At 44.3% G+C, this 11344-nt stretch overlaps 1 protein-coding gene across 1 annotated transcript; it reads left to right on the forward strand.

Annotated features, from left to right (window-relative positions):
• Window positions 1-9527: 9527 nt before the first annotated feature.
• Window positions 9528-10388, forward strand: LOC310996309 (olfactory receptor 4D11-like; the record flags this gene model as incomplete). The annotated part of the gene is made up of 1 exon (XM_083985685.1): window positions 9528-10388. One exon carries the CDS (start codon window positions 9528-9530, stop codon window positions 10386-10388), a length of 861 nt encoding a protein of 286 aa, XP_083841811.1.
• Window positions 10389-11344: the final 956 nt, after the last annotated feature.

Below are 11344 nucleotides of genomic sequence, written 5' to 3' on the forward strand. Positions count from 1 at the left end.
ATCCCACCTTGATGGGAAGCAGCTGGACTGTTAAATATCCATTTTATCCCCTTTGGTTGAAAAGCTCTTTCTATTTTGTCATTATCCAGGCATTTTATGGCCTCCCTCATCTCCCTTTCAGCACCCACAAAGTTTGTACCGTCGTCGGAGCGCAAGATGGTGACTTGACCTCTTCTGCATACAAAACGTCGAATTGCATTGATGCAGGAGTCTGTGTCGAGGCTGTCTGCGACTTCGATGTGAACGGCTTGGAGGGTGAGGCAAGTGAACAAGACGCCATATCTCTTGATTGTACTCCGGCCTCGCTTAACATCAAATGGCCCAAAGTAATCAACGCCAGTGTTCGTAAAGGGAGGTTTGTTGGGCACGAGGCGATCTTCAGGCAGGATTGCCATCTTTTGCTCACCGACCCTTCCACTTGCCCTGCGGCAAACTGTGCATTTGTTGATAAACTTTTGGATGGCAGAATTGGCTTGGGGGGATCTAATACCTGCTTCTTAACCCTCTAGGCGCCAAAGTCGCATTATTGCGACAGGCAGCATGCTTGGACAAAACAGCCCATATCTTTAAATCTACTGCCCTATATTGTTACTGCTTGGTACCACTAGATGGCGAACACGTTCAGCTTCAAACCTGACGTCATTTGTGGGTGTGTTTTTCTACAAAATATCTGAGTTTGATTGGCGCACAGGCGCTCCGCTTTTTCTCGCGGAGCTCACGCAGCTTGGAGCGACCAGGAAGTGATGAGAAACACCGTGCGCCCCCCCACACACCACACACACCACACACACACTCATTAACCCCCCCTCCCTCCCAGCCCCATCGATCCGTGTCGCGGTAGTACCGCGGACGAGCAGCAGTGCCGGCGGGACTCCTCGCTCGTTTCAGCCGCTGTATGACAGACTCCCGGCCAGGGGGAGGGAGCCCCGGCGCCGCCGCCGATCGGGAAACCCCCCCCCCCCCCTCCCCCGGCCGGACGGAAAGTCATACGGCGGCCGAGGAGTCCCGCCGGCACCGCTGCTCGTCCGCGGTACTACCGCGACACGGATCGACGGGGCTGGGAAGGAGGGGGACTGTAAATGTGGTTACATGCTGCTATTCCGACATGCCGCTATTTCGACATTGACTTCTAATTGTCGGAATAGCGGCATTAACATTATTTTTCAAGCGTCCCACTATTCCGAATTTTTTTTTTCATTGTCGGAGTAGCGGCACTTTACTATTTTTCAAACATTCCGCTTTTCCGACATTGATTGATTACCTTATAGTCAGACGTGCTGTCCGTGGTGCTGAAGGTGACAGGTTAACTTGACAAACAAACTGCAGCATAGTTCTGTTTGTTTATCATGTGTGTCAGTTTTGTTTGTGACTTGATAGTTTAGTTGTTGAGATTAAGAACATCACTCCCTCATCAAACCAGTGATAGGCATGCTGAAAAGAAAAGAGAGAGAGAGACGCGCCTGGGTATCGCAGCTGTAAAAAAGAAAAAGAAAAAAAAAGACGACGTGTCGGAATAGCGGTATCAAAAAGTGTCGGACTACCGGCATGTCTAGATAGAGGGATGTCGTAATAGCGGGATGTCTAAATAGAGACATGTCGGAATAGCGGGATGTCTGAATAGCGGGCGGACCCCGTAAATGTGCTCCAATCAGACCCCTGTTCCTTTACTTTGAAGATGAGATGTCAATATAATTTTTTTTCCTGTGTAAATATGTTCCAAATTCAGTTTTACTGGAAGTCACGTAATCCAATGGGGCAAATTAGATGAGTACATTTGGGGTCCGCCCGCTATTCAGACATCCCGCTATTCTGACATGTCTCTATTTAGACATCCCGCTATTACGACATCCCTCTATCTAGACATGCCGGTAGTCCGACACTTTTTGGTATCGCTATTCCGACACGTCGTCTTTTTTTTTTTTCTTTCTTTTTTTTTACAGCTGCGATACCCAGGCGCGTCTCTCTCTCTCTTTTCTTTTCAGCATGCCTATCACTGGTTTGATGAGGGAGTGATGTTCTTAATCTCAACAACTCAACTATCAAGTCACAAACAAAACTGACACACATGATAAACAAACAGAACTATGCTGCAGTTTGTTTGTCAAGTTAACCTGTCACCTTCAGCACCACGGACAGCGCCGCGGATGAGCCGCGGAGCTGCAGCTGTGAGCGTCTGGGCTCAGGGCCTGGGGCCTCATTTATCAAAACTGTAAGTAAGCAGTGTAAAACTGCTGCTACTAAATGTTTTGCTTAGGCCTACGGCGAAAAGACACCCAAAATATTTACACCTTTTTCAGATCTATCAAACTGTGAGTGCACAACTCTCCGCAATTTCTCTTTGATAAATCAAACTGGATCCAAGAATGGTGCGCAGTTGCGCACGTGAACACACCTCCGCCCCGGAATGCCTAGACACAACCATATATGGTCAGCACGTGCATATTAATTAGCCATGTGCGCTCTGTGGAGCAGCAACAAAGTGACAACAAAGTGACAACGAAGACAACGGGCGGAGGGCGGGGGAAAGAAAGCGAGATACATGGCATCGGGCAATAAATCAGTCAGAAAAATTATCTTGCATTTTAATAAGCTACAATAAAAACAAAAACCTCCCAAATCTCAGCTGCCAGTGTGTTTTTAAACTTGGAGGGTTTGTTTTTTCTTCTCTAATAGGCCTATGTATTTGTGTATGAGAAACAGTGTCTCGGATGAAAAAAAAAAAAAATCAGAAGGACACGTCTGACTATAAGGTAATCAATCTTGAAAAATAATGTTAATGCCGCTATTCCGACAATTAGAAGTCAATGTCGGAATAGCAGCATGTAACCGTACATTTACTCCTATCACAAACCTTAGGTCATTGTGAATATTTTTCTCATTTACACCATAGATTTATCTCTGACCACTTAAAAGCTACAGCCTTGTGAAATCCTGAAATCCAAACTTAATATTTTCCTAAATAAACTCGGGCGCCTAGAGGGTTAAGTTTGCCAAGCCATAACTCCGTCCGGAGTGTCCTGTTCTTTGATGTATGTCTCTCAAGATTAGTGTGGCAACTCTACTATCCTTAGATAGTATCACTGGATGTTTGCTGCTTTCTGGCATGGCCGACATGGTGAGTCTTCCGCCAACTCTTAAAGCAGAAGTAAGTGATATATTTGTGTTAATATAAGTCTTAAATAGTTATATCTTCCGACAGCAATCACTTACATAGAGTGTTTGGACTGAAACACGGGTCTCTCAGTCCCTCTGCTCTGCTCTGAGCCGAAGAGAAAACATTTATCGTATCCTACAGTTTTTATCCAATGAGGAGAGAGAACGGCATGCAGGGCTGTGTATGCAGCCAAGGAACGCCGTGAATGTGGTGACGTAGCGACGAGGACTGTTATGGTGCGTTCATGGAAACTCGTATTTTTCCGACCGTGAAGTGGTACCAGTTCGATCTGGTACGAGTTCACCGGTCGGAAGTTACGAGTGGCCGTTATAGTGACTTTCACCGGTAAAACAGGTCGGAAAAACACGAGTGGGTTGCCTGGAACGCTACAAAGTCGTAAGTTGTGACTTGAAGCTGTAATTTACGATTTCAAAAGCCTGCCTGGAACGCAGCATTAGCGAAAACGACCGGACCACTTACTTCTGCTTTAAGGTGCCATCTTGGAGAATCGGATCTAGTTTGAATAGCCAACTGTTGCAACTAATCGGTCTGCCCTTTTGCAGAGCTTTGATTTCTTCTCTGAACTCTTGGCTGAACTGAACTATCTCTGACTCTGCAATGTCTAGATCGTCCAAGGTAAGTGATTTCCGTTCTGTTGTCATTTTGTATTTTTTCATGTGCTGTTCTAGTTTTAGCCTTTGTCTTTCTGGGTCTTTTTCAGTTTGACTGATTGTTCTTGAGAACTCTTTTCTTTCATCCTTCAGCCGACACAAAGTTTTCTTTGCCTTTAAAATCCAAGCAATGGACCTTTTTAGTTTATGCCAGTCCGAGTAGTAGTTGAGCAACTTGTTCATTGGTTCAGTGTGTTCCACAACCTTGATAGCGTTGACTGTTACTGTGTTTTTGACCTCCGGATCATCTTGAAGGCCTTCTTTCCTTTCCATAGGTTGTTTCCGCCAATCACGTTCATTGTTTGTTAAGAAGTCTGGTCTGTTAATCCATGTTCCTCCTATGAAATTCTTGGCCTTCAGGCCCCTGCTAGCTTGATCTGCAGGATTTTCTCCTGTTCCAACGTAGCTCCATTGAGAAGGCTTGGTGGCTTCTCGGATCAATGTGACTCTATTCGCAACAAAGGTTTTAAACCGAGCAGTGTCATTATCAATGTACCTGAGCACGGTTGTGCTGTCAGTCCAGAAGACAGATGGTTGCAGTGGAACTTGAAGTTCTTGACGCAACATCTTGTCTATCTTTACTGCAGTGACTGCTGCCGTCAGCTCAAGTCGGGGGATTGTGACCTGCTTGAGCGGAGTCACCCTTGCTTTCCCCATCAGGAAAGAACAATGTTTCTTGCCTTGCTTATTTTCCAGCAGTAGACAGGACACAGTGCCATATGCGTGCTCTGAGGCATCTGAGAAATGATGCAAACAGGCTGTGGCAGTGTTTCCGAAGTCCAAAGGTTTCAAACATCTATTTACATGAAAGCTGGAAAGGTGAGTAACATCTTCTTTCCATCTTCTCCAATCCTCAACATGTTTTTCATGCTGTCATCCCAGCCATGTTGTTCTTTACAGAGCTCTTTCAGCAGGAGTTTAGCAGGCAAGACAACTGGGGCTAGGAACCCAAGGGGGTCGTAGATTGAGTTGACAATGGATAAAATGCCCCTTCTTGTCATCGGTCTCCACATCTTTCATTTTACTTGTCAGAGCTCCCATTTTGTATCTCCTCAATGATATGCACCTTTGCAGTTTTTCCTCTTGTGCTTTCTCTGTCAGCTTACGTGACCTTTTCTGCTCCATTGTATCCTCAAGATCTCCTGGCTCCTTTACATTAGCCATCTTATTTGTAGAGTAAATGCTTCAGTTGAACGCAAAAGCTTAAAGTACTTTGCCTTCAAAGTCACTTTTCTTCATAAAACAAATGCAAACAACTTCTCAAATTATGTTTTACTCCACATCAATTGGCTTGAGGCACGACCCCCCCCGTGCCATTTCACTACTCGGATCCCCCCCACCCCCTCCCCCGTCGGACGGTCTAATAGGGGGCAGAGGATAGTAATTTTAACACATTAGCGCTATTTAGCGCATATGTTTATTACCGTCACAACACCTGTCCATGTGCGTGTGTGTGCGCCAGCGTGTGCGCAAGAGAGTCGCGGCCACCACAGAGTCGTTTAATGGTAAACGCTGGATGCGCTGGTTGATAAGTTTCGTTTTTACTGAGGAGGAACTATGACGAACTCAACTGTGACTGAATTTTTTTTCGGAACAATTTCGCATTTCGGGGCTTCAATACAAGACGGACATTACATACGAGCAGCATGGAGGTATTTGGATGATTTTTGGTGTGTCTTTTTGTTACGAAGAAAAGTGGTATCCATTTGCACCCCCTGTAACTCAGAGAAGCCACGGATAACTCTGAAACTTCTCCCAGCCCTTAGTCGACATGAGGGTGAGTAGATATTGAGTGCAATTTGAATTTTGGGTGAACTAAACTTTTAATCTTGCAAGTTTGTTCCTTATCGATTTGATGAGGAACAAGCTGGAAGAGGATGACGGTGAGCTGCCCAAAACCCTTAGAGAATTAAATGCCAGGGTGAAGGCGGGGAAGGGCTCAAAAAAAGCCATGTGGAAGGAGATGGCTGCAAAACTGTCAGACCACAGTGGTTTTCGACCCGGACAGAGTGGCCCGTAAATGGGGAACACTTGAAGAAGCGTACAAGAAAGTTAAAGATAACAACCGTACTACAGGAAAGGGGGCACTGCGCTTTCAGTTTTATGAAGAGATGGAGCAACTCCTTGGAGGGCACCATGATATAGAGTTCCCGGTGGTGGGAACTTTGGATAGCTTGGAAATTAGGAGACCCGATGCACTTTTGACTGACCGCCAGCAACCTTCTGCCAGTCCTTCATCTGGGTCAGCCAGTCTTTCCTCGGGCCCATCTCCATGCTGCCCCCATCGCCAAGAGGATAATACCCTCTTGGAATTTTTTTGTGAATCCGAGGCTGCGTCCCAGCGCAGACACGAAGAGATGCTCAATGGCACCTATGATGTCATTGATGCCAGAGACCCTGGCAAATGCTGCCGCAGATGTTGTTTTCTCAAACTCTTTCGGCCACCAATGAAGGAGGAAGTTTGGGAACAGAGTATGCGGAGAAGCTCCAGAATGGCATGGTGAGCTGTTGATTGTGACACATTGAATTTATCTGATAGCTCTCGAAAAGAGTTTCGGTTGCCTATATACCAAAGAAACATGGCAAGCTTCTGGTGAAGGGGAACCTCCAACGTCGGCCTCCAACATGAACCGTCTGGATGTGTTGGTTGAGCTTCTGCAGCAGAAAATCAAATTGCACCCAGGTCACCCGAAGATGCCAGAGAAATGTGTGCTCATCCATATGCATGAGTATTTTTCCCATTCTATACCTGTCTTTAAGATCGACTTCCTGATAGATGGTTTTGACAGCAGCAAAGCATACCTGTGAGCCAACTATGGCTGTCTTTACACTGCAGGCCTTGGGGACGGCTCTCCATTCCGACACACCTCCACTCCGACACCCCGCTGTTCCGAAATACCCCCACTTCGAAACACCGCTATTCTGCACATGATCTGTTTGACTCCAAAAAGGAAAAAAGGATCAAGGCGCACTGCACAGCCTCCGGTTCCTTTCTGATTACGTCCATCTGTCCGGTCTGAGTGGGGGGGTTTCCCCAGTGGCCTTTTCGAAATAGCGGGGTCTTTAGAAAAAATAGAAAACCCCGCTATTACGATGAATGGAAGTCTATTGTCGGAAAGGCGGGGTGTAACCGCAGGCCTTGATGCCCAATTCTGATTTTTTTAACTGTCTTTTTACATGTTCTATCAGAAGCAACCCATATCTGGTCCAGGCTGCCATTCCGAAGGGCCGCCATTCCAAACGTTTACTTTCATGTTTCGGAATGCTGGCCCTTGACTATTTTTTGGAAAGGAGTGCCATTCCGAACCTGAAACATTGTCCGCCATCGACAGGATTAAAGGGATAGTTCACCCTAGAATGATATTTCGCTCATTATCTACTCACCCTCATGTTGACTAAGGGCTGGAAGAATTATCAGAGTCCACCGTCCCTTCTCTTAGTTACAGGGGGTCTTGGCGTAGCAGTGAATTTCAATGCAACGGTTGCAAAGGGACACCGGAGCTCTTCGTAAAAAAACACACACAAAAAAACATCCAAATACCTCCATGATGCTCGTATGTAATGTCCGTCTTGTGCTGAAGCCCCAAATTGCGTAATTGTCCCGAAAAAAATTAAATAAGTCTATATTTTAAGCTTGTTTGTAGCGGAAGCTTCTCGTCTTCTTCTTCTTCTCCTCTTCCTGGTCCGTCCAAATATCGCGTGATTCGCAGTAACCGCACTGACGCCGGCGCAAATCACGTGAGATTTGGACGGACCAGGAAGAGGATAATTCTTCCAGCCCTTAGTCAACATGAGGGTGAGTAGATAATGAGCGAAATATCATTCTAGGGTGAACTATCCCTTTAAGGCACCTGGCACCTAATGCAGCAAAAGCTATGGTAGTACAGTGGTTAGAGTATCTGTCTCCGGTGCGGGACATCAGCGTTTGACTCCCGGAGAAGCTGCATTTTAGCAGAGACTTTCTTGGCCTCTACCTGATCTTTTCACTAAACTTAACCAACTCCTTTCCACATTGCCTAAACCCAACCAAAGCACAGAGCAAGGACATTTCTTTTTCAGCAGGAGCGCCGCGGCTGCATCAGGCTCGTGCCTTTGTGAAATTTCGCATGCTCCCTTTTCACACTCCTGCCCTCGATCTGCATAGAAATTAACATTAGGCCTAATGTGAAAACAAGAACTAGTGAGGGGGAAAAAAACAGACGTGCGGACACCACGAAAATGAAACATTGTAACTCCTGTGACAGTGACTACAGCTGGCCACGGTAGTCCAGGTCAGCCCCACGTGTCAATCACGGGCTACAGAGATTCAGCGCAACGTGTGGGCACATGAATTAATATTATCATTGATGACGTATGACACGCATTGCCAGGAAATATCCGATCTGTCTGTTTAGACTGCAGACGCATTGGCAGATATCCTATTTGTATCTGATTAATTTCCACATATAACGGGGGGCTGAATCTGATCAGACAATATCCAATTCCATGCGGATTTGCCCTGTTTACACGTTCATGTTACAGATCCGATCTGAGCCACTTGAGAGGAAAAAATCAGAATTGGGCCACTTGAACCATGTAGTGTAAAGACAGCCATAAAGTAAGATATTAGATCAACAGACAGACAGATATGTGGTCAACTGCTCTCACAGAACCAGTCACACACACAACACAATAAAAACACATTGTTTTTTTATTAATCTGTTTTTATTGTTGTGTGTGACAGGTTATATACAGTATATACACACACACACAACCGAGGGGGAAGTGACACCTGCGCAGCTTGCAGAAGTCATACTTACAGCATACAACGTTTCTCTTTCTCTCTCTCCCTTAAGTAGCTGATGTACTTCAGCTTGTTTATTAGTAATATAATATATTAGTAATAGGTATGAACTAAGAGGGAACTCCTTAAAACTCCTACCAAAAAGGTGTCATTGTGACAAAAGAAAACATTTTTTTGCACTTAGGGCTGTAAAAGTATGGAATGAGCTTCCTGAGGATGTAGTGCAGGCTCCGTCAGTGAACTCTTTTAAAAATAGACTTGATCATTTCTGGTCAAACAAGGATTTTTTAATATAATTATAAAGCGAAGTTATGAAATTGTAGACCTTGTTTTGTTTGTTTGTTTTGTTGATGTTGTTGTTCTTTGAGGTAATGTGGGAGATTATTTTTCGGAGTATTCTGATATACAGTATGCACTTAAGTGATATTATGTATGGGTTATTGAAGTTTCTAATGGTATATTTGTGTTTATTTTCTGTATGTTGTCATTTTTTGAGTCTGATGTAGAGGATCTATATCCTGTATCAGATGTATTTTCATTACTTAGACATCTTTCACTGTGCTCCTAAAGTACACTAACAAATGTTAGTGTAGAGCCCTGTATTGTGTTCCAGACCCTAGGGAAACAGTGTGTCCATATTCATCTGGGACCTCATTCAAATCTAAAATAGCATCCAATAGAACTGGGCAAAGGTCCCATCCAATAACAAGTTACTTTTGTGGAGAGCTTTAAAAGTGTACAGCTGATTGAGTGAATCACTTACAGATAGATAATCTTTGTAAGTTTATGGGTGACTTTGACAGACTGATTTTTATCTCTGTCAACAGTTGAATTAATTTTGTTAAATATGCCTTTATATAATGCTTCAATTATAGTAACAGAATTTGTAATAGGTGGTTTTGACAAAACCGAAACGCCAATGTTGTATGGTCTGGTTATATTGATGATCTATTGTCTAGCTCTTCTAGCAAACATGGTAAACATCATCTTCATCATTTGTGACAAGAGATTACACAAACCAATGTATGTTCTGATTTGCAACCTTGCTATTGTTGATATACTGTACACCTCCAGTGCCAGTCCAACAATGATTGGGATTCTTGTTGCTGGTGTTAATACTATATCCTATGTGCCTTGCTATGTCCAAATGTTTGCTTTCCACTTAGGAGGGGTGATGGAGATGTTTGCATTATCAGTTATGGCATTTGATCGATTGATTGCTGTCAGTTGTCCTTTTCAGTACCACAGTTATTTAACAAATGTGCGTACTCTTGTTCTTGCATGTTTACTGTGGATTCTTGCCTGTTGCTTTGTGGCTATTTTGCCTGCAAGTCTGGTCCCTCTCCCCCACTGCTCCTCAACGCTGAAGTACACTTTCTGTGACTATGCTGCTATAATGAGAACGACTTGTGTCAATCCTCGTTACTATTTTGGTATGGTTTCAATCATAACATTTTTTCTTTTATTTTTCACTTTCACCTTTATTTGCCTGTCATACTTGGGGATTATATTTTTTGTGAAATTATCTTCCAACAGTGATAAAAAAAAAATAGGCAGCACTTGTTTGAGTCATTTGATTGTGGTAGCATGTTATTACTGCCCATTATTTATCCGCGTTGTCCTGACCAGGTTGGGTGTTGTATTAACTCTTGACCAACGCCATGGCTTGATGATTGGGGCCATTCTCGGCCCATCTCTTGTTAATCCTTTTGTGTACTGCTTCAGGACAAAAGAAATTAAATATAAGATATTAAGGATATTCAAAATAGTTGCATCTTAAATTATTCTTGTCTGGATTTGTTTTCTGTTCATTTGACTGAATTTACTTTCTGTGTGTAAATATGATTTGCAGACTGCTGAGTCCTGGTCTGAGGAGGGTCCTCTGCTGTGTTGTGCCATGCACTTGTTGTGAAGCAGTTGTGTTTACCTATTTTGAAGGTCTGAACTGCAAAAGAGTTTGTCTGGGAGTTTGGTCCTCACTCCTCAGGGTTGAAAACCTTTTGTGTTAGAGAGTTACTGACCTTGATATGCACAGGGAAATGTATTGTATTGTAAATCATCTTCCAGCAATGTGAGGAACTACAACATTGTTGTGTGTCCTTTGTTGTTTTCTTCTCTTTGTGTCAGGGTAGAACATATGGTCACTTTTACCTATTTCGGCCATACGCTGTCATTCTGACCGCACGGATTTTCCCACGATTAAGGCCCTTTCACACCGGACGTATTTTTTCGTGCGAAAAATTTGCGTGTCAACATTTTTTTCTGAACCCCAGTTTTCATTACGGGTCCTTTCCAAGGGGGCAGTTGTCGGTCTGAGAAGTGAAGCTCACTTCTGCATTCAAAAAACTGCAATCCCTCTGGGGGCTGGTGTCAGAAGGGAGCATTCCCCATAGACCCCCATGTTAAAATCGCCGATTTTACACAGGGTTGCCAACTCTCACGCAGGTCCTGTCTCACGCTCTCACGCCACTCAAACAATTCTCACGCCAAAATCAAGCGATTTGGCAAAAAAAAAAGAAAAAGAATTTAAGGCAAGCTTTGGCACTCATCAATAGCCTCTCTGATTGGTGTGCGCGATGCTTATCCGCGTGTCGATTGGACGGCTGCTCAAGCCTGTGATCACAGCACAGTAGGACGGGGAGTTGTCGATCCGCGTGTGTGTACGTGTGTGCGCAACTGCGCATGCATGCACGTGTGCCATACCTGCAAACTCCGAATGTAGAATGTTTATTACAG

Source organism: Trachurus trachurus (assembly GCF_905171665.1).
Source record: "Trachurus trachurus genome assembly, chromosome: 13".
Lineage (NCBI taxonomy): Eukaryota > Metazoa > Chordata > Actinopteri > Carangiformes > Carangidae > Trachurus > Trachurus trachurus.